The sequence below is a fragment of the Macrotis lagotis genome, chromosome 4, assembly GCF_037893015.1.
Source record: "Macrotis lagotis isolate mMagLag1 chromosome 4, bilby.v1.9.chrom.fasta, whole genome shotgun sequence".
Lineage (NCBI taxonomy): Eukaryota > Metazoa > Chordata > Mammalia > Peramelemorphia > Peramelidae > Macrotis > Macrotis lagotis.
In genome coordinates this window covers 226,560,554-226,585,500 of record NC_133661.1, presented here as the reverse complement: position 1 = coordinate 226,585,500, position 24,947 = coordinate 226,560,554, and the positions used below count along the sequence as shown (strand labels likewise).

Genomic DNA, 24,947 nt, shown 5'->3' with positions numbered 1-24,947 from the left:
AAAATAGTTTGAATTTCTTTTTTAGCATATAATAAACTCAAAATCTTCTCTCCAAAGCTATTCTGTTTGTCTGTTTCTTACTGACCTTTGTTTTTGTTCTAGGTACTTTTTAAATACATTTATTAAGCAGCTCACCTTCTTGAATGATGCGGATCCCAAAATAATACCCATCCTTTCTACTTTTGTTGCTCTATACATTTTTTTTTTGCAAGGCAAATGGGGTGAAGTGGCTTGCCCAAGGCCACACAGCTAGGTAATTATCAAGTGTCTGGGACCGGATTTGAACCCAGGTACTCCTGACTCCAGGGCCGGTGCTTTATCCACTACGCCACCTAGCTGCCCCTGCTCTATACATTCTTGCTCACATTAAATCCTATTCTTAAAGTGCCCTCAATTGAGTTCCACCTACTAATTTCTCTTTTTCCCTCAAGACCATCCTACAAGGGCTATAAAGCTGCCTTATATCCCAGCAGTTAAAGCTTCTCTCTCTTGGTTTTTTCACAGAACTTTTAGGTACTTCCCCTCTCTGCTTACTACATTCTCTTTTAAATTAAAGTTGTATACATGTCGGGGAGGCTAGGTGGTGCAGTGGATAAAGCACCGGCCCTGGAGTCAGGAGTACCTGGGTTCAAATCCGGTCTCAGACACTTGATAATTACCTAGCTGTGTGGCCTTGGGCAAGCCACTTCACCCCATTGCCTTGCAAAAACCTAAAAAAAACAAAAACAAAAAAAAGTTATATACATGTCATCTTTAGAATCAGCAAGGTGATTCAACAGATAAATTTCTATGCCTGTAGATCAAAAACTAGAGTTAAAATTCAAACAGAATAGAAAACTAGATTCATGACTTAGGTGGGTCACTTTATTTCTGCAAATCTCAATTTTCTTGACTGCAAAATGGGGTTAATAGCAGCAGCTCCCGCCCAGCATTCTTATGAAGATCCAATGAGAAGCATATCTTTTCTTTTTCTTAGGCAGTGGGGTTAAGTAACTTGCCCAAGATTACACAGCTAGGTAATTATTAAGTGTCTGAAACAGGATTTGAACTCAGGTCCTCCTGAATCCAGAGCAAGTGCTCTTTCCACTGAGCCACCTAGCTGCCCCAAGAAGCATATCTAAGAGCTTTTCACAGTACCTCTTACAAGAAGGTGCTTAATAAATGCTTGTTTCATCCTCTTCTGAAAAGGCTGTAAGTTCCTCCAGCGAAAGTGATATTTTTTATTTATCTTTCTATCTCTCCAAATCCAAAGCACAAGGTCTTAAACAAGGTAGATGCTGATAATAATTTGCTGAATTGAATTGGGGCAGGTAGGCACAAAGTGAGTACAACAATTTGGCTCCAAACTTCTAGAACCCAGTTTGACAAATGATGGCCCTCATTGCCAACCTGCCAACATTGCCAGATGGGCAGATAATCAATATTCTTGGCTGTTTTAGAAAGTGAACTATTAATCAAACATTAAAAACCAGGTGAACCAAAATTCCCAGGAACTTTATTCTTTTTTTTTTTTTGGTAAGGCAATGGGGTTAAGTGACTTGCCCAAGGTAACACAGCTAGGGAACTATTAAGTGTCTGGCATCAAATGTGAACTCAGGTCCTCCTGACTCCAGAGCCGGTGCTCTATCCATTGCGCCACCTAGCTGCCCCTAGCAAGATTTGCTCTCTAGAGCAATAGAATATCCCTCTTGGAGTATACATTAAGGAGGTGCCGTTGTTGAAATGAAATGATTACAAACAAAACACCCTCACCCCATACGTGGAACTTCAAAATAGTCATCAAGAAGATACTGTTATTATTTATCATTCATTTACTTGGTCCCTGAGCTGAATGTCTTTATCACCAGGGATAACAAAAAAGAACAAATGGGTTGAAGTTCCAGAGAGACAGATTTTAGCATCAACACTAGAAAGGACTTATTTATTTATTTATTTATTTAAGGTTTTTTTGCAAGGCAGATTGGGTTAAGTGGCTTGCCCAAGGCCACACAGCTAGGTAATTATTAAGTGTCTGAGACTGGATTTGAACCCAGGTACTCCTGACTCCAGGGCTGGTGTTTTATCCACTACTCCACTACACCATCCCCACAAGAAAGGACTTTTTAACAACAAGATCTGCCCAACAATGAAAAGGGACAGCAATACAACAAACATTTAGTAGGTGCTGCAACTGCATACAGAGACCTAAAGCCATGATCCCTGCCTTCAAAGAGTATAGGAGAAGCTGTTAACACAAAAAACAAAGACAGGCTTTAATTTTTTTGTAAATAGTAGGTGCTGAGTAAATGTTTACTAAATTAAATGTCCAAACTTTTTTAGGTTCATTAGAGTTTCAAAGCAAATTATTCTGAGACCTAAGCCTCATTAAACAAAGCATGGCACAGTGAAGAGAGTGCTGGCCTCAGAATCAAAGTCTTGTCTCTGACCATTTATACTACGACCCTGGACAAATCTCTTGGCCTCTCAGTGCTCCAGTATCTTCTAAAAAGGAGGTACTAATGACCTATATTAATAGAGAATGCATCCTCACCAAGCATCCTCTTGACCAAGAAAATGCCACAAGCCCAGTTCTTATTGCAGGCCAAGCCCTGAAGCCAAAGGTCATTATCACCCAGAATGTTCAGGGACAAGTTTCCTACAGGGGAGCAAAATTGGAAGAGATGAATGTTTGAGGTTCTTTCCAGTTCTGAGTTTTGTTTAAACAGGAGAGGTACAAACAAAAAGAGCAACATCTGTGTCAATAGTACATATATCTTTGCACTGAGTGTCCCTTTACAATGCTTTCTAATTCTGCAGCCAAGGAAAACAAGAGCCAGCAAGCTTCCTCCCTCGTTTCTACAGCTTGGCATTTAAAATGCTACATCATCCTGAAGTACATTGTCTGATTCATTTCTATTTCTTTTGGTCTGATGGGATCAATCAAAATCAATTATCCCAGAAACCACTGCTGAAGACGATGGATTTTTTTTCAATTCAATAAACATCCACTAAACAATTACTGCCTATAGAATACTGCATTAGGCACTGAGGGAGATTGAAGGAATCCTTAAATTCAAAATGTCCAAAACTCAGTTTCTTTCCTCTTAAAAGACTCTTCCTTTTGGCCTCACAACTGATTTGGGAGTACCAGTCTGATCTTCTAATTCAAAAACCTTTATTTTACCTTTATCTCTTCCCTCTTATTCATTTTTTCTCTTTCCATTAACAAGTTCTTATCTTCAAAACATTTCTCAGGGACATTCATTTCTCTATAATTTTTTGTAAGAACCCCTTCTCTGAATATTTTTATTTTATTTCTTAAAGTTGTGTACATGTCATCTTAAAATCAGCAAGGTGATTCAACAGATAGATTTCTGTTATATATATTATTATAAAGAATACCAATTATATTAAAATTATTTTTAAAAGTTCTTTTTTTTTAAAGTTAACAGACCCTAGGAATCTTGCTTTATGGGCCCCTTGGGCATAGCTGAGCTATTGTAGTAACCTCCTAATAGGTTTTCCCACTTACATCATCTTCCCATTCCACTGTATTTATATAGCTTCCATACTAATTTTCTTATGTATCAATTTGGTCCTTTCATTCCTTTGCAGTAAAGTATAGTGAAAAGATCACTGAATTTTACATTAGGATATCAAACTTTTATTCCTAGATTTAACCTGTACTAACTATAAGATTCAGTTTCCTTATTTATAAAAGATAATGATACTGACACTATCTATCTCAACACCAACATTGTGCGGAAAGTGCTTTACAAAATTTAAAGTGCCACAGAAATCTGAGTCAAGTTCAATTTGATACAAGTCAAAAAAAAAAAATTCAGATTTCTTTGTCTGGTATTCAAGACTCAACTATCTAGGGTTCATCACATAACATCAGGTTACTTAAACACATCTTAAACTTTCCTAACTTCATTGCATTGTTCAGTCTAACCTTTATTTTGAATACTCCTTTCTTCCTCTTAAATTACAGAATTCTTATCCATCTTCTTTAAGGTCCAACTCAAATCTATTATGTCTTCCATGGAATCTTCTAATATCTTCCTACTCAGCCAGTATCAACCTTTCTCCTGAGATTTTACTTGGAATATTGTAGCAGTCTCCTAATAGTTCCTTCCCTCTTCTACTGTCTCCCCATTCCTTCCTCTCTCCATCTTTCTACATTTTTCTCTCTCTTCATCCTTCCCTCCACCTTCCAACCACCCTCTCTTGAACACAAATCACTTAACCTTGAAGTAATCTAGTAGACTTTTTGAGTCAATTGGTTACAGAGGACATTCTTCTTGAGTTAGTCAAAGGGAGACTCTATGTGGGGCATCTTTTTACCAATGAAAATATGGGTCAAGTTGTTATCCCTATCACCCTATTAGACTCTCTTCTAGAGGGTATTAGACTCTCTTCTAGAGGGGAAAATAGAGGAATTAATGAATGAAGCATTTTTTGCTATGTGCAGAGTACTATGCTTAGTGCTGGGAATCCAAAAAGAAAAAGGAATTCAGATCTCAAGGAGTGAGAAACCAAATATGGAGCATTTCAGTTACAAATCAGAAGGAAAAGTCCTGGGGTCCTTAGGGTAAACAGGCAAAGCAGATGGTTATGACGCTTTTGTAATATCACTGATAAAATGATTGCAACTTTTGATGTTGAACCATTTGGCTTTAGTGATAAGCACTTTCCTTTCTGGATCTTTAGTAGCTATGGGTATAGACCCTGTGGAAGGAGGTGCCAGGTTGCAACTTCTCCAGGGGTTGCTTCCACCATAGCAGTGAAATGAATATTAGTCCCAAGACTCTTGGGTTCAGGGTCCTAGGTTCTTCCTATCAAGATCTGAGGGGAGATGGTGGTCAAGGTGGTGGTGATGGTCTAACTTTCCTGCTATAAACTGCCTCCTGTCTTCCCCAGGGAAACTTTCTGCTTCATCATGGATGGCTTGCCTGTACTGGATGGCCAGTAACAGGGATAGTTAGCCCTTTCTCCAAAGGATTTGTTTACTATATGATAGCCATGAGAGCTGGGCTCGAAGCGGCAACAGTGATCTAGTACTCCTCTGCCTCTCAATTTGTGATTGTGGCATGTAGTTAGAAATTGTGGTTGGTGGTGATGAGGAACATGGGCCTTTTCTCCCTATGATTTCTTCCCTGCGTAATGGCTATGGGCTAGAAACAAATTTGGTGATTGGGTGGGGGGGGGAGAAAGCAATGCTATTCCTAGAACTTCATAATCCTAGATTGTCCCTACTAGTATTTGAGAGGGTCATGGAAGGATGGTGGGGGCTTAACTTGCCAGGCACAAGACGGCTCCTTAGGGTGTGCTGCTGAGCAATGGGACTTGTCACTGTCTCTGCCCATTAAGAAGGTAGAAAGCCATCTCATATGTGTTCATAGTTCAGTCCTTCCTCTTTGTTAGGCAAGAAAGAATTCTTTGCTGATAATATAGGAAAATAAGCAAATCAATATTCACACTCTGTCTAATCAGCAAATTCTTATGCAGTTTTAAAGTTCACCAACTTAGTCTATAGGTTTAAAATATTGAAAAATGAAAATTTATTAAAGGTCATCACATCACTGGATTTTAGCGTTTGAAATGGATATCTAAATTAAAGCAAAAAGTGCCAAGCATAGTTGCTGGCCCACAATAGGTGCTTTACAAATGCTTCTTCTCTTTCCTTAGAGTTAGTTGAAAGGCCTCAAAGGCCACTGAGTCTACCCCAGCCCCCAGACAACATATCAAACAACTAGACATCTAGCTTTAAAGACCTCTAGCAAAAGGAGACCCATTTCTTTTGGAGGCAGTTCCATCTAATTTTGGATAGCTATACCATATTCCTTACATTACATCTAAACTTTCCTCATTAAAACTTAGGTTCAAATATTTATCAATGGAGAGGATTTCTAGTCTGACTCTCACAGCAGTGCAGTGATCTTTCCACTGCACCATGGAACTTCTTCCACTCACTGTTGGGGTCAAACACCTTATATTTCATATTCTGTGACAAATAAATGTATGATCATAGCTCAGCAACAATAATAAATGGCATTTACATTTCATCTGACTCCTGTGAAGTGTTATTGTTATCCTTATTTTATGGATGAGAAAACAGGCTCAGAGAGAGAAATTAATCTGTCTGACTACTAAGTGTAGAACTAAGACTCTAATCCACATTTTCTGACTTCAAATACTTTGTGTCTTATGACTAATGTAAGATCCCTATCAATGCTGAGAAGAAAATATGCCTTTTGTTCAGTACCAAGGAGATGCAGGTTGTTTCCATCATACCCACTAAGAAATTATTGAAGTTTAAAGGACATCATACTGGCATCTCAAAATATTCATGGAACTAAACTGAATGAGAGAAAGGCTGTGAAAGTAGGAAAGGATCTTACAGATTACCTAACAGAACTCTCTTTCAATGCAGGAATTCTCCTCTTTCAATATCTCCAAACATCAGACTCCAGGCCTTTATATGCATACTCTCAGAAAAAGATGTTCATTACAGAACACCATTTCTATCATTGAACCTCATTATGTGAGAAAAGATGTAGAATCAGATAACAGATGTCAAATTTTGAGCTTCTTAGGAGAAAAGGCTACTGTGCATTTCAAATATTAAGGAATCTCAAGAATACACTAAGCTTATGAGGGTAATAAAAAGACAGTGTCATAGGCATCCTGTTAAAGAGAATTAAGAATTAAGCAAGAGAGGAAATAAAGGATCTACAATCTAGAGCCTATCAGTATAAACAGCTATTTTTGGCATACCACTAATTTAATCTCACATTAGGAATATTCACCAATATTTATGGTAAGTTTTTTTTAAAGAACTAAAGAAACTAGTATCTGTGCATTTCAAATTTAGTATTAAATTATCAATAATGATAACCATACCAATATAGTTGAGAGTTGGTTATCTAAAGTATCTTAAACAACAGAAGAGCGGAAAAAGTTTCTCTTAATATATACATAGTCAACATTTTGAAATTGATGAATGAGGAGCAACTAGGTCATGGGGGATAGAGCACCCGCCTGTAGTCGGGATGACCTGAGTTCAAATCCAGTCTGAGACACTTAATTACCTAGCTGTGTGACCTTGGGCAAGTCACTTAAGGCATTGGTATGCCTTGCAAAAAAATGATGAAGGAAATTAAATAATACTTCAATAGTTCAAGGATAATGATTTCCATCAGTGAGAAGGCTTTCTCCACTGAGGCAGGCTGAGAATCCCTCTGTACCTTAGTTGATGTTCTTCAAAAGTTGTTTTGATTGAAAATATTGGTCATCACAGTATAAGTTCTTTGGTGGAGAGCCTCCAAATGATGACAGCTTATAATGGCGTACCACTTTACAGTTTACAAAGTATTACCCCTACAACGACTGTCATTATTCTCATTTTATAAATGAGGAAGTAAAGGGTCAGAATAGTTTTGTCTAAGTTCAGGAGGCTCATGAGCAATGGACAACCCAGGCCTCTTAATTCTTAGGCCAGTCCTCTTTCTACTCAAACCAGGCTGCCTTTCTTATAAATGGCAAATCAGAGTTTGTTTCCTGAACCATGCTCAAGTTTTATTTTCTAGTCATCATTCTCTCTGCTACTGGATACACAAAGAAATAGTTGCATTCTAGATAAAAGCAATCTAATTCTATCAGCATTTCAAAATAAAAACATATTTCAATCATAAATCATTACTTTAATTATGTCTGTTTTAATCATAGTAAGTAGCAGAAGGGATTAATGGCAATCTTTTTAAGACTGGCTAAAAACCTCAAACACTACCATTTTTCTCTCATTTCAATCACTGTTTGTGTCTGTACTTTGGGGTGTGATACTGACTCTCTTACCATTATGATGAGCAAAATCTGGAAAGATGCTCAGGGAAATATTCCCTTGATGGGCTCTTTGAAAACTCTCCATTGATTTTATGCTGCTCCTTTCCACCAATAGAAAACAAATTGGAAAACACTGTGCCAAACTACAGAAAAATCAGACACAAGCAATTTTGCCTAAGAAATATAACTAGATGCTCCAGAGGAAAATTAAACAGATGGTCTTTTTCATATATAAAAAAGGGAGAGAGAAGGAAAGGGAAGGAGAGGAAAGAGAGGCAAAAAAAGAATGAACATAGCTTTGGAGTTCAGCAGTACAGAATTCACCTCCACTGTTTAGTTTTAATTCTCCTACTACATTTATCCATAAGGAAGAGGGGAAGTACTTTCACAAAGTAAAAAAGTCCATGCAACTAGAAGTCAGTTGAAAGAAAGCCTCAACTTGAGATCTCTCTTTGAAATTGACTTTTGAAAGCTGCCACGGGCCCTTCATTTTTTCTAGGGAAGCATTTATTTGATTGTGCTTCATGATTATTTCTAGATCAATCTTTAAAACTGGTAAATAAGATAAATGAGAAAAAAATCTCTAAGACATACCCTACCATACAATGTATTTTTTTTTAGGTTTTTGCAAGGCAAACGGGGTTAGGTGGCTTGCCCAAGGCCACACAGCTAGGTAATTATTAAGTGTCTGAGACCAGATTTGAACCCAGGTATTCCTGACTCCAGGGCCGGTGCTTTATCCACTACACCACCTAGCTGCCCCCATACAATGTATTTTAATGTTTTCCTTTCAAATTCACTATCAGTGTACAATATAGATATCTTTCAATACTTCATAAGCAATTGCTTCATTCAACTATTCAGCTAGTCTTTCCCCCAGAAGTCTGCCAACAACTTGCTTAATTTTCTTGTTAATAACATAAATCACATTATTATCCATTGCTGCTACTTGGAATATATCACAATGATATTTTACTATGAGGCAAAAACAGAAAACAAAATCAAGGAAAACAAAAAAATACTAATAGAACCAAATTAAGTACACTTTAGCTTGAAGACAGTCTTGTCTTCTCAATATTGAAAGGGTCCCAAAGCACTTCTACAGAAATACAGAAGTAATGCAAGTTCCCTTAATGGACCACATTTAATTCTGCAGATCATTCGAGGTTAACCTATTCATTTCTAATTATTTCTTTTTAATCTCTTAATTTTTCTTCTACTCTATTTCCACTAGAATTTACTACTTCAAAAAGTCATTAACTCTCATTTTCCTTTGAATTTTGGTCTTCTTGCTTCAGTTTTGTGTATTGGGTACTCTGGAAACTTTGATTTTCCGGTAGTTGAAGATAGCTTGGTAATTTTGAATCTCAATTTTATCTTTTAGAAACAACAGAATTAACACTGACATTGTCTAATTCTCTTTTCCTTATGTTCCTCTATGGCAATTGTCTAATACTTTTTCCATCTATCTCTCATCTCCTCATTTATTATATTCATTAATTCCCTTCATTCTATCATTTAGCACCTTCACTCAGCTCACTCAATCCTCATGCTTTTCAACAGCATTACTCTGATGTATATTTATACCTCTCTGCCTCTGACTCCCACAAACCTCTTAATATTCCAAAGTCATGGGGCTGAATTCTAATAGTTCCTTCTGGCTACCTTTCCTTCCTTAGGCATTATTCACTCCACAAACATAGGCTTACTCCAACCACCAATTTCTTTTTTTGTTTTTGTTTTTGAAATATTATATTTATTTGTTTTTCTACTATATGCAATGCTAGTTTTTACTAATCATTTTTTGACAAGGTTTTGAGTTAAACAATTTTTCTCCTTCTCTCTCCTCTCCCCTTCCCCCTGACAGAAGGCATTTTGATATAGGCTCTACATTTATTACCATCCTAAACACAGATTGATATTAAACATGTTGAGTGAGAAGAATCAGATCCAAAAGGAAGGGAAAAAAAAAAACATTAGAGAGAAAAAAATACATAATACATAAGACAATTTTTAAAAACTGAAGATACTAAGCTTTGGTCTTCATTTAAACTCCACAGCTCCTTTTCTAGATGGTAATTTTCATCACAAGTCTTTTAAAATTGTCTTTAATTATTGTACTGCTGAAATGAACCAGTCCATCATGGTTGATCATCACCCCATACTGTTAATTTGTTAATGTATATAATGCTCTTATGGTTCTCCTCAGTTCACTCAGCATCAATTCATGCAAAATTTTCCAGAGTTTTCTGGAATCTTGTCCTTGATGATTTCTTTACAATAGTGTGTTCTATTATATATATATATATATATATATATATATATATATATATATATATATATATATACACACACACACACACATATATATACACATACATATATATGTATGTATGCGTATGTGTATTCTGTATACCCCAATTTGTTCAACCATTCCCTAATTGAAGGGCAGCCCACAATTCCTAATTCTTTACTATTACAAAAACATTTTTGTACATGTGGGATTTTTACCCTTTTTTATGATATCTTCAGTATACAGACCCAGTAATGGTATTTCAGGATCAAAGGGTATGCACATTTTTATTGTCTTTGGACATAATTCCAAATTGCTCTTCAGAAAGGTTGGATCAGTTCACAACTCCACCAACAATGTCCCAGTTTTCCCACATCCCCTCCACATAGACCATTTTCCTCTTTAGTCATATTGGCCAATCTGAGAGGTGTGAGTACTTCAGTGATGTTTTAATTTGCATTTCTCTAATCAAAATGATCTAGAGCAATTTTTATATGACTATAGATAGCTTTTATTTCTTTGAGCATTGCCTTTCCATATCCTTTGGCCATTTATCAATTGGGGAATGACTTGTTTATACATTTGACTCAGTTCTTTAGATATTTTAAAAATGAGCCCTTTGTCAGAAATACTAGTTGTAAAAATTGTTTCCCAACTTACTACATTTCTGTTAATCTTGCTTGCAGTTGTTTTGTTTGTGCAAAACCTTTTTAATTTAATGCAATCAAAATTATCTAGTTTGATTTTTATAATATGCTCTATCTCTTCTTTGGTTATAAACTGCTCCCCTTTTCAAAGATCTAACAGTGAAAATATTCCTTGTTCTCCTAATTGGTTTTTAACATTACCTTTTATATCTAAATCCTGCACTCATTTCAATCTTATCTTGGTAAAGGGTGTGAGATGTTGATCTATGCCTAGTGATTTTTTATCCCAGAAGCTAGAATCTTTGCCTTTCTCAAACAGTAAATTACTATAGACATTTACAGCTATCTCTTTTGCACCTAATCTGTTCCATTGATCCACCACTCCATTTCTTATCCAGTAACAGACAGTTTTGATGATTGATGCCTTATAATATAATTTTAGATCTGGTATGACTAGACCGCCTCCCTTTACATTTTGTTCCCATTAATTCCCTTGATATTTGTGACCCTTTGTTCCTCCATATGAATGTAGTTTCTATTTTTTTCTAGCTCACTAAAGTAATTTTTTGGAAGTCTGATTGATATAGCACTAAATAAGTAATTTAATTTAGGTAGAATTATCATTTTTATTATATTAGCTCAGCCTACCCATGAGCAACTGACATTTTCCCAGTTATTTTAGATATGATTTTATTTGTGTGAAAAATGTTTTATAGTTGTCTTCATAAAGTTTCTGAGTCTGCCTTGGCAGGTGAACTCCCAAGTATTTATTTTACATTGTCTGAAATTATTTTAAATGGGATTTCTCTTTCTGTCTCTTGTTGCTATATCTTGTTAGTAATATTTAGAAATGCTGAGGATTCATGTGGGGTTTTTTAATATCCTGCAACTTTGCTAAAGTTGCTAAATGTTTCGAATAGTTTTTTAGATATTTTTCTAGGGTTCTCTAGGTATACCATCAAATCATCTGCAAAGAGTGAGGTTTATTTCTTCATTACTGATCCTGATTCCTTTTTCTTCTCTTATCACTAAAGCTAACATTTCTAATACAATATTAAATAATGGTGATAATGGGCATCTTTGTTTCATCCCTGATCTTATTGGAAATATTTCTAGCTTATCCCCATTACTTATAATGCTTGCTGATGGTTTTGTATAAATATTGCTTATCATTTTAAGGAATATTCCATTTATTCCTATGCTTTCTAGTATTTTTTTTAGTAGAAATGCAACCATCAATTTCTTTTTCATTCCTGTTCTCAATCTGTCGTGGGTATTCAAAGAACAATGGGCACCATACTGACTTCTAGAATAAATTTACACATTCTTTCCTTATTTCTACTTTTTTCCTTGCTATTATTCTTCATTTACCAGCTCCCATATACAATAACCTTACTGGCTCTTCTCCATATTTAACTCTCTCCTGAAATCTCTTGCTTTTCCTTTATCATTTGATTTCAAAAATTTTCTTTAAAAGAGAATACTGACGTTATCATGGGGTTACCAGATGTTCCCATTTTGCAGAGGTCTTCTGGTCATTCTGTCTGGCTATACTAAGTAAATGAGCCAGTTCCATGGAAAATAGTCTGAGGAAACTGTCCTCTTCTCCTTAGACCATTATTAATCACATTTCCCTCCTATAAACCAAAATGTATATTCTTTATACAGTTGCTTTTTGTTTTACTATCATGTAGAGATAGGTTTTCAAACACACCATGCAAATTTTGTGTATTTACATATTTATGCAAAATAAACTAAGACATATTTACGGATTTCCTAGATGGGGGGGGGGGGAATCTGGTTGTTGTATATTATCAGACACTAATTTTCTACCCTCCTTTATTTTATCACTTTGTCTTTTCTCTTCCAAACACTATGGATATTCCTTTATCATTCTGATAGCCATCCCTTTCTGTTTCTTTAACAATCAAATATATACTAAGGCAAAGGACCAACTATCAGTTAATATTACAGCAGAAGAGAATTATTAAACACTTAATGATCTGGGTTCTGTTTATATTCCTCATGTCAAATCAAAAGCATTTCTAAGGCTTGGCTTTATAAAAATCAGCCTTCCTGACATGGTAAAATATTTACATTCACACAAATGTTTACATTTTATATATAGTGTACTTAGAAACAAATAGTAGGTTCATTCCATATTTTCGTGTAGCTACTTTTTTTTTCTAAGACAAATGAATACCTATTACAGTCAATGTGTTTTTTGATCTCCAGAAAGTCCCTGGTGAAGGGGTCCCAGCTATGCTTCTTTCTTTCCTATAGTCAATTATTTTCCAGTCTGCTCTAGCTCTTCACCTGTAGCCATGCCTTCTGAAGGGCCTCTTCCTCCTCCCAACCCTCTCACTTGCTTTCTAGATTCCCTTTAGGTGCCAAATCCTTATTTTTTTCCCCTGCAGACCCCAGGTTTCTGAGAGATTCTACTAGGAATTCCTTGGGATCACTAACCAATTACAATGATTTATGTTTAATTATTCATTACTCCATACCCAGAAGGTCAACCCAATATTTGGGGTACTCTTTGTGTCTCTTCTTTCCTATTTCCTTGAATTACTCTGCACAGAGTCAAAACAGATTCCATGCATTCTCCAAGTTATCCAAGAAGGGCAAGGAAGGCACCGGAAGATGGAAGCAGGGAAAAATGTGCTCTAATTAGCTTAATTTCCCTTTGAGGTCATTTATGCTTCAAGTGTTTCTCAACCACACAGACTACTGGTAGAAGTTGGGTAAATTAAACACTCCCTGCTACCAGGTATACTCTTAGATGGTGGAGGGAGGTTCTCCTCCTCTCAAAACTCTGGGGACCGTATTGCAAATACTCTCTTGGGCATAAATCATCAGAGGATATAATCTATCTTTCCTTATTTACAAATCAACCAAGAAAAAAATTTCCATGCAGCCCTTTAAGTTTTATATCAGAGTCCTAAAACAAAGAAACATGTGTTTCAAAAACTTTCTCAAATGCAATAAACATTAAAAGTGGTCCTAGTGTCATGGGACTAAATTTACAATTCAGTTAGCTCTTGGACATTTCAAAATGACTAAGTCGAAAAGAACAGAAAAACATGGAGAGGAATGTCTTGAAAAAACTAATTCTTTCTTCATTGGGCAAATTCTGAGAAGAGTTAGTATCTTATGTAGTCTGGAGAATGGCCTCAAATTAAAGTCACTAATTTCCAATAGACTTAGAAGGAAAATTCCCAAATGATGATCTGTATAGTCTGTTACATGCGGCTTTCCTGTTTTGGATCCACTGCTTCCTTCTGCAAGAAAATGAAGCTTTTGGCTTTTGTCTGGGAGCTCATATGTCTTGAAAAGCTGCAAAGGTGAAACATAAAACTTTCCCTGTGCAATTCTCCTATTTGATCTTTTGTCTCATATGTTCCCCTTAGGGATGTATGAGAAATACTTCTTTGAATAATTCATAAGTACCTAGGCAGAAACTCACTTATCCTTTTGAATAAAAAGATTGGGTACAAGAAGTTGATTATAGCTGTTCTGAACACTCTAGTGATAGCAGCAATATCTTAAAGAGTTTTATAAAAATTCCCCTTATGATAGTAAGACAAAAATTAAGAGTCATCTAATACTTTTACTCAAACTACAGGTACTATGTGAAATTACTTAGAAAGCAGCAAAGATACATACATACATATATATATATATATTATATATATATATATATATATATATATATATATATATATATATATATGGAGGTTTAAAAGATGAAAAAGTTGCTATCATGAAAATTTTGATTAAAAATCCTTATCTTACTTATTTTCTCATTTTAAAAAATGGAAGACAATATTGATTACCAAAAAGCACAGTGAGAATCAATAAAATAATGAAAACTAGTTTTGTACTGGTAAAAGTATTTCATTACTTATTAAAAAATCATAAGATTTTAGAGATGGCAGGAATCTTAAAGGCCATCAAGTTTAAACTTCTCCTTTTGCTGAGGAGAAAATTGAAGATCAAACAAATGAAGGTAATTATACAATATTACTTATATGCTACATATAGTGAAAGGAGAGCAGGATTTGAACTCAGAAGAACTGGGTTCAAATTCCAGTTCTGCCATTTACTACCTATGTGGTCTTGTGCAAGTCATTTAACTCTTTGGGCCTCAATTTCTTGATCTGTAAAATTAGGAGAGTTATATTAGAAAACTTTTCAGATCCCTTTTAATTCTTAATTTATGATGCTGCAATATGTGTCACAGCAAGGACTCAAATTTATCTCCTGATTATCAAATCAGTGTTTCTTTCTACCATTCCTGATCCTTCTGATGGACTGTCAGAACACAAAAAAAAGCTAGTAGGGATGTTAAGTCCAAAGCTCCAGTGAGTTGGCAATATCAAAAGCACCCAAGTACTATCATGGAACTTTGTTTCCTTATATTGGAAAAAGTCGGAGATGTTAGAAGAGAAAAACAGATTTGGACTTGATATATATTAAGTGAAAGAATAATATGTTTTCACAAAGTGGCATATATCCATATCTATGTACATCTTTATATACATATATGACAGAAATATATACTTTTTTGTCTCAAAAAATTACTCTGACTTTTGGGTATATCAATAATTCTTAATAATTAGCTGATTTAGGCTCAATTTCAGAATTACATTTAAAAGATGTGGTATCTTGGAGGCATTCAGTAAATAGTTTTAACTGATCAACTAGAAAGAATCATTTAATTACATTTAAACAAAGCCTCAGGGTTTTGAAGCATTTTTCTTCCCCAAAATCTTTGAGGTATACAGTAATTTATTTATTAATCCCCATTCTATAGGTTGAAAAAATTAAAAGTGAGAGAGGTCAAGTCACTTTTCCAAGGAACCAAGTCAATTCATCCCTGCCTAGAATTATTCATTACCTAAGCAATCTAAAATTAGGATATAAATTGTGGACATGACAAACATGGTGGATAATTCTCCACAGAACCAGGTTCCCAAATAACTACTGAAGATTCAGATAGGAAGGAAAGTGGACCCATTGTAGCAGTCCTTGACCCATGCCTCAAATTCCCAGAAGATGGTAGTCTAAGTGAAATAATAAGTATGTCATTTACAGCAAACTCATGAACAATGTGGCTTCTTTCCAGATTGCCTACTTACCTTTTAATCCTGGTAATTCTTAGATAGCAAAGAACCCACATCAAATCATCAAAACTCACAATCCCACCTTCACAGTGAAATGGGAAAAGTAATTGTACTGTGAATGGAACTGTTCATCTCTTTTTTAGGGTAATGTCACTCACTTGTCAAAAATTCAAGAAACTAAATGGTATAAGATAAAATTTTTTAGTTTCCCTTGGTGTACTTCAGATGTGGACCTGAGTGCTTAGGAAATTCTCCAGTAGAGCTACCATAAGGGAACAAAAATGTTACAAATTCCTCAAAGGTAAAGCAATCACAAAAATTTTGAGAACAAGCACATTCTCACACCTGTAGGTTAAAGGTTCAAATTTATAAGCATTTTGACAACACTGAAACTTCTGACACAGTATAACCAAGCCACTTTCAAGATGAAATCACTAACTTTCAGTTTGGCATTTTTTTAAGTTGGGGGACAGGTCCCCAAAGCTCACAGCATCTTAATTAACTGGAATCTACTCTTTCAAACTGAAACAAAATTCAAAGGATATGAACTCCCAATTGCTTCTAAGATGGATGCCAACTCAACAATGGCGTGATGATTTATATTTGTAACTTACCAATCTCTGCATACTCTTCACATGAGTGGGACTGATGGATAAGGCTTCTTCATACCAACGTCTGGCTTCATCAATGTTTCCCCGGAGTTCAGAGACTTGGCCTCGCATGTAGAGGACATTGTGAGACATTGGAAAGAGGTTAGCTGCTTCCTGGGTACACGCTGTTGCTTCTGCAGGTTTGCCAATTCCAATGTAGACTTCAGCTGTGAGGAGAAGAGCAGAAGGGTGGGTTGCACTTGCCCAGGACACATCAATACAGCTATTCTTTCCCACAGCTGTTCACTGGTTGGGTAGGTTTTGATTTCCCACTAGGTGAACCAGGCAGCTTCATATTGGAAGAGACCCATCTGGAAAAGGAACAGAACAAGCAGTGCCCTAATTCAACCAATTCCCTCAAAGATAACACCTTGTATATTGGTGTTTATTTATTCAGTCTATTAATTCAATCACTAGAACCATGTCTGATACAGATATTTAAAAAGATTAAAAAGTATTTCTCCATGAAGGTCAGGGAAAATTAGTAATATTCAGGTAACTATTCTCTAAGGAAGACAATTACCATTCTGCCTCCTGGCAGCATCATTAGAGATAGGATAGTGGGCTTGGGGGTCACTGAGTTGTGACTCTGTCAGTTTCTTATGGCAGCATAAATGCAAAGGACCCAGTCATGGCAGAAATTCAAGTAACTCAGACTCAATTCACTTAAACAAATATTTACTCAGTTCCTACTATGTGCAAAGAACTCAAATGATTTAACTCTCAGGCCTTTATTATAATTCTGGAGGTAAAAAGCACCTGTAGTAAACTTTTTTCTTACATTCTTATAAACCCCTTTCCTCATCAGATATATTCTAGCATATTTTATTGAAAAAAGTGAGGTCCTATCATATAAGCTCCCTCTGACTCCCTATTCTGTACCTCAAAACTTTTGATATTAGTAAAGTTCTCCTTTGGGGGGGGGGGGTGTTGCAGGGCATTGGGGTTAAGTGACTTGCCCAAGGTCACACAATTAGGCAATTATTAAGTGTATGAAGCTGGATTTGAACTCAGGTCCTCTTTACTCCAGGGCCAGTACTCTTATCAACTGCAACTCTTCCTTTATTTAATCATTGATAAAAGAGGTAGCCCTTCTCACCAAGAGTCTCTCTGCTTGTCAACTTGATCCTTGTCAAAGTTTTTTTTTCTGCCAAAAGACTGATGTAGTCATTCCCCCATATTCCTAAAGAATGATTTTTCCCCTGCTTCCTGCAAACATGTCCATATCTCTCCCACAATTCATTTTTCACCTAAAATAAAAGTTATCTTAACCATTCTCTCAAGTCAATAGCCTATGTATGTAATAGGAACACATTTCCCTTCTTCCCTCCCAGGATAAATGAGTTGGCTCTACCCAAAAAAAGAAAAAAGGAAGATACCTTTGAATTCTGGGTCCGATTAGCCTCAGTTTTCCAGAGACAGCTTCCTAGTCATCTAGGAACATAAAGTTCCAGACCCAGCCTTTCAAATCTGGTAGGTAACTAAGACTTCCTGAATTGCCATACCATGATGATCAGAAGATGTTTCCAGAGAGGAAAAAATGGGAACCATGTCCAAAGAAGTGAAAGGTCACTGCCTCACTGTTGTATATTTTGATTTATTTGAGAAACCTCTTTTGTTAAATATTCTTAGAGTGACTAATTTTGCCCCAATGCTGAACCTAAACTAAGAGGATTTCAGAGGGTATGAAAGAATTATACCTCTAACACAAATCCAGGTCTTCCCTCCACTTTTTCTTTTTTTCCCCCTAGAGCACAAATTTGTTCAGGTCATTTCCCTACTCAAAAAACTTCAGCTTAACAGGCTTCCTATTCTGTCTAGGATCAACTGATATCTCTCATGTTTGGTTCTGAAAGTTCTTCACAACCCGGTCCAGTCTGTCTCTTAACTTGGATGGAAAACACTACCCCATGACACTCTGCAATTTAGTTATCAGATTAACTTTTCTATTTCTCAAAAAAAAAACTGTTTCCCATCACTATGCCTTTGCACTGTTTGTCCCCCATTCCCTTCACAGAGGCCCCCTTTCCTTTAGTATGAAACTCAAACACCATCTTCTTCAGATAGAAGAAAAAATAACCTTCATAGGTTCATGTCTTCAAGCCAAAGGACATGAAAGTATTCACTCCCAGAGTTCTAGATTTCTCTATTAATATGGGTAAAGTTGATCTCTTTGGTGACCTATTGCTGAGTTAAGGGTACCACAGACACAATTTTCCTGCTTCCCAACTACTGTGCACTTAACATATGAAAGATGGCATTCATTTACAATTCTGTTAAGGATAACATGCCTGTAAAGATGGTGATTGGCTTTTTAAATATTTGTAGCAGCGCCTGAACCTTTCTCATATAAGAAGCCTACTTCCTAATGATCAGTCAAAGTCAAGTACAGATCTATAAAACTAAATTTCAGGGGGCAAGAGAAATAGTGAAATCTAAGCGGACTCAGTTCTGTACATTTAACTAAGAATTTTTTAAAAGTATATATTAAAATTAACTTTATTTGCAATATAACCTGGTTTGCCTTTGTTCCTCTGCTGAACTACCTTCTACTAGATTTTGTGCATTTTTAAAATGTTTCTTCAATGATCTTTTCTTTCTTTGGGGTTGTTGGGGAGGTGGGGGAGGGTGACTGCTACTACACCTTCTCAATCATCCCTAGAACTCTCCATCACCTCCAAAAAAACCTACTTTGAAACAAGTAAGTACAAATAAAACATTTCACACATAGGCCAAGTATGAAAATAACTATCACTGGATACTTCTGTTTTATAGATGCTAGACCACCAGGTATTTTATACATTCTAAGATCATTTTGAATGGAATTTCTTTGGTTTTTTCTACTGGGTTTATTAGTAACATAAAGACTGATCATTTCTGTGGATTTTATAAGTTGTTACTTTGTGGAGCAAGTTACTATTTCAACAAATTTTTCAGCTGAATTTAGTATTCTCTCTGTAAACCAAGTCATTTGTAAATATTGATAATTTTTTCTTGTCTATGCTTATTTTTCAATTTATTTTTGTTTTCTTGTTGCTAAATATAGCATTTCTAGAACTTTTGTTAAATAATAGTGATGATATTAGACACATCTGCTTTTCCCCTATCTTCTTAAGTCTCTAGAATTTTTCCATTATAGATAGTGTTAATTTTTAGGTAGATACTATTTATCATATTAAGTAATCGTAGAAATTACACATACCATATTATCCTTGTGCTATTTGGTGCTTTTTTTAAACTTGAGGCAATGTGTTTTGTCAAAAGTCTTTTCTGAATCTATTGATATAACCAAGTAACTTTAAAATTGTTTTTATTCTTTATATGATCTGTTGTATTTATGTTTTACATAATATTGAACTAATCCTGCATTTCAGGTAAAAATTCAAACTGGTCACAGGAGATAATCTTTTAATTATGCTATTATAGCTTTCTTGTTAATATTTTATTCAATATTTTTATAACATTATCCATTAGAGACATAGGCCTATAGTTGTCTTTCTCTACTCTATCTCTCCTTGGGTACTAATGCCATATTTGTCACATATTAAGAAAAGAAGGAATTCTACCAACTGATCCTTCTTTTCTTAATTTTGAAAGTAATCTAAATTTTATATTGAAATTCTCTGAGGCAACTATATGGTATAGTACCTAGAGTGCTGGGCCTGCAGTCAGCAAGATCTTAGTTCAAATTTATACTTAGCTATTGACTAGCTATGTGATACTGGATAAGTCACTTAACCTCTTTTAGCTTCAGTTTCTTCAACTAAAAAACTATTAACATCTCCCTCCCAAGGTTTTAATAAAGATCAAATGAGATAGTATTTGTAAAGTGCTTGGCACGGTTCCAGGAAACAAAGAAGGGGTTTAATAAATTTTTATTTTTTTCTTTCCTCTGGGTAGGAAATTGAATTTGCTTGCAAATCTATCAGATTCTAAGTTTTTTCTTCCCTTAAGGAGTTCTTTATGGATTATTTTCTTTTTTCTGAAACTGGGTTATTTAGATTCTCTATTTCTTATTTGGTTAATGTGAACTCTCTCTGTGAATTCAGGGCCAGCTTGCCTTTCTCCTTCTCCTAATATGAAACTCATCTAGGAATTCTTTTATTCTATGCTGTAGGTCTGGCAATACCCATGGAGAGTGGTTCTCAGGCCTCCTGCATGGCCTTTGCCAACCCCCTCACCAGAGTAATGACCAGGTATTAAGCTGACCCAGTTTTCTAAGGAGTATATCCAGGACCTATTTCTCCATGCAGAGGCCTATGGAAATAGATAGTATTACCCATTTCTTTTTTTGCTGTTGTTGTTGGTTGACAGATCAGGGCTGGAATCTGACTTCAAGATCTCAGACTGGTTTTCAACTTTCTCTTTTCAGAGCACTGGCTGCCATCACCTCTGTTTATGGGAGCTCAAGCTATTTTACTTGCTCATGGTTGGAAACTAATTGCTCATCTCCCCACCTCTGCTAGTTTTTGTGCTCATGCTGGCTTCCCTGGTACAGTTACTCTCCTGATCCACACTGGTCTTTCTGTATAATTCTGAACTAGAGCAAGGGGATCACTATTTTTTTTTTTCAGTTTTCTATTGCATCAGTCTTTCTGTAGCTCTTTTAAAGTATTTGCTAGAGATTAATGTGGAAGAGTTAGGCTTCTCTACAATATTTCATTTAATTACCCATAACTCTTCACATGAATTTGTAAGGATTAAATTGAGTTAATGGACATAAAAGAATATCAAAACTATAAGATGATACATAAAATTCCTAGGTTTATAGTGCTTTCTATAACCTATTATTGTTATATATCCAGAAAAAAATCTATTCAAATTGACCATTTGTGCATGACCTATAAAAAAAAATCACTTGAACACTAAACCATAGTTTTCTTATTTGTAAAAAATGAGAAGAATCATAGTTATACTGCCTATCTCATAGGGCTGTCGAAATAAAAGTGCTTTATAAATACTAAACTGTTATGGTAATGAGAGCTACTACCATTAGATGCTTATATTAGAGGTACTAAGATCCTTTCTACCTCTAATTTTCCAATTCTATCACCATTATATACAGTGAAATTTAACATTCTATCTGAGGCAGGAGACAGCTGGATAGGCCAGATTTATGACCAAGCCTGGCTGCTCTCAGATATACTCAGTGTATAATGATGCCACCTGGCACCTCCTTGGGACCTCTGGGTGCCTAGGTCATATCTGCCAAATAGAGGCATTGAATATGCTTTTGGATTTAATCGAAAATGGTCAAGATAGAGAAGTGGGCTATACTTTACCTCTGACCTTGCTACCTTACACCACAGTAGTGAATAAGATCATAAAAGAAAGTTAAAGGAAGAAAGGAGCAAAGGCTTACATTACAGACTGACAGTTGGAGTCAAGGACTTCAACAAAATACTCTGCCTTTTAACTCCCAAAGCAAATCAGAAAATCTGATCTTATACTGGCTAAGAATAGCCACCAGTTTAGTCTGTGAAAGGTGCCAAAATGGAAGCTATAATTATTAGTAACAAGCAGAAATTAACCACCTACCACAGCATCATTTTTAGCTGCCATCCAAATGATTTTAAATGAAAAGATGGGTAGTACCAAGAAGCTAACTTGACTTGGGAGAGGTCCTAATTCATTTGAAAACAACATAAACTGTGTTAATAATGTGTTAACAATGAGTTGTTTGCCTTACAGAAGAAGTTTGGGTTATTCTTGGAGTTTCTCTACCTTCAAATGATATATATGAGTCAACTCTCAGAGCCCAGGCCTCTCGATTCCTAATCTAATACTCTAAACTCCCATTGAGCAAATTACTCACTGTTTTAATACTGTACTTTACTTCAATTTCCTCTCCTATCAAATGAAAGAATAATTCCTTATCATCCCTACCTCACAGGGGTAAGCAATCAAATGACATAAGAAAGCAATCTGAATTTTTTTTTTGGAAGAAAAAGTTCCACTGCTAAATGGAGTGGCACAGTGTTAAGGGAATTTACCAGGAGGGACAATGAAAGGAAACAACATTGGATGTAGCTAAGAAATGAAAAATGAAGAAAAATATCCTTGAAACAACCACTTTTTTCTGGGTAACACAAAATAAAGGAAGAAACTTGAATTGGGAATATGTTGATATGTCCGCTATTTACATTCTCTAAGCACTGCTGTCATCACCAGGACCCTTAGTCTCTCTAAAGTTCTCCCTCCACTAATAATGGAAACAGCATTAAGGTTTAGAAGTGGGAATAAAGTCAAACCCCATTCCCCCTCCCAAAAAACCCTTCAACTTGCCCTTGCCCTAAGGAATTCCCAGAATACTTAGGGAAACAAACCTGTGTGCATGAATCAGTAAAGAATATACCTACATATGTATATGTGTGTGTTACATACAAATATATATTATACTATAGTACACTATATAATATAACATTATACATATGAATAAAATAAAATGCAAAGTAATTTTTGGGGTGGGAGAAGCACTGACAACTGGTTGAATGAGGAGAGATCTCTTGTAGGAGGCACACTTGAATTGGGTTTGGGAGGAAAGAGGAGGGACACAGAGAGGTAAAAGACGGGGTGTGGTCTGGAATAGAGGGAGAAAAGTCAATGTTTTTGAAAGTGGAAGGAGACCAGTATTACAACTCAACTTCCCAGATACACACTGCAAAGTCCATGTTCTCAGTAGAGGTCTAGTTTCTCCCAAAATGGGAGCTGGGGCTACTTTAGTTACAGAGAATTTTGGATACAAAGATCTCTAAATTCTCCATGTCAGTGATTTTTCAAATTAATTTGGCCACAGAATATGTGGGGATTAATAACATGTTGGTGAAACTTCAAAATGATGTGTGGGTGGGTGAGTGAATTATTCCCCAAAGCCTATGGGGCTTTGAGCTGATGCCTTGGGCAGCTGACACCCCTTCTATTATAGAATGCCTCAGCTGTCCTACCAAGGGAATCTATTCTTCAATTTGCCCATCTTTCCTTTATTTAGTTACCACAAAATGGGTTGGAATGGAAGCAAGATGTTAAATAAATCTATTTTTTCTTTAGGTGATTTGCGATTCACAGGAGAACCAGAACTGCTGAGATCTACAAGCATCCTCTTACACAAATACCTGAATTAGTTTTTTCCTAAACCAGGTTCCATATGAAACAAATAAGGAGTTGTAAGAAAAGTCTAATATGAGTGATATTTTTATCTCTAAAGATTAAATTTAAAAAATTGTGGAAAGTAAAAGTATTTATAATGATTTTTAACTATGACAATGGGTTCAAAATAGAGAAACACTTCTGCTTCAAACATTCTCAACTGCTTCTTATCCCAAACTAAATTTCATGCTCCTCCCCCCTGCCCCCCACCCTACTCCAAATATTATGGGTTCTGTCAGTACTTTCAAGTCCATAATTGTTCTATGACTAAATTAGTTGAGGAAAAACTAGGCTAGACATCAGAAGGCCACATTTTAGAATTAGATTTCAAAGAATGTTGGTATGAATCCTCAACTGCCTCCATTCCACATGTATCATTCCCATTATAGCTAAAACCACCAGATATACAAGGGAATGAGAGAAAATCTACAGAACATGCTAGAAATACTAGAAACACTCTAGAAACAGGTTGCTTCCTGGAGAGAAATCAGTTGCTGACTCTGTGAAAAGAGCATTTGCCTTAGAGTCAGAACACCCTGGTTCAGGTCCTTACTTGGATATTTGCTAACTGTACAATCTTGGACTAGTCTCTTCAACATTCTAAGCCTCAGATTTATCATTAGTAAAATGGTACTAAGAAAACACATTATTCACAGGGTTACTATGCAGAAAATGCATTGTAAACCTTAAAACATATGCATGTGAACTATTATTACTGAATATCTCACTGTTGTGTTACTCTTAAAATATGTGTATATTTTTGTGTTTCTACTTGTGAATGCATGTTTATACATACAAGTCTCTCCTGTGTGTGTGTGTGTGTGTGTGTGCTGATAAGTGTGCAATGGATAAAGTGCTGAGTTAGGAAGACCTGAATCCAAATCCAGTGTTTACCTTACTAGCTGTGTGGACTTGGGCAAGTCAGTTAATCTCTGTGTGCCTCAATTTCTTCAACTGTAAAGTAACAACAATACCTACCACCCAGGTTGATTACTAAGATCCAATGAAATATCTGTAGAGTGCTTAGCATGGTGCTTGGCACATAGAAGTGCTTTATAAATGTTAAGTATTACTGCTATTATTACATCAGCATGGATGGCCTTTGTTCTTTTCTTTGAAGACTCATACATTCAAAGAGTATTTGAAATTTTACTTATATTCTGAATTTTCCATGGAAAGCAATTGCTTTGAAACAGTCAAAAATGGTGATAATTTTGAAAAAAGATAAAAATTCATCTCATTCTATTATATAATTTCTACT

General features: G+C 35.7%; 1 protein-coding gene across 7 annotated transcripts in view; it reads right to left on the bottom strand.

Annotated features, from left to right (window-relative positions):
• TTC7B (tetratricopeptide repeat domain 7B) overlaps positions 1-24,947 on the bottom strand; it is a 340,869-nt gene that overhangs the window by 58,972 nt on the left and 256,950 nt on the right. For 6 of the 7 annotated variants that reach the window (XM_074235507.1, XM_074235506.1, XM_074235508.1 and 3 more), the window contains one exon: positions 16,505-16,707. In XM_074235507.1, the coding sequence (XP_074091608.1) occupies positions 16,505-16,707 (203 nt within the window). Of the gene's footprint in view, positions 1-10,215; positions 14,046-16,504; positions 16,708-24,947 lie in introns of those variants that run through there. The other variant, XM_074235509.1, reaches the window with a different exon arrangement.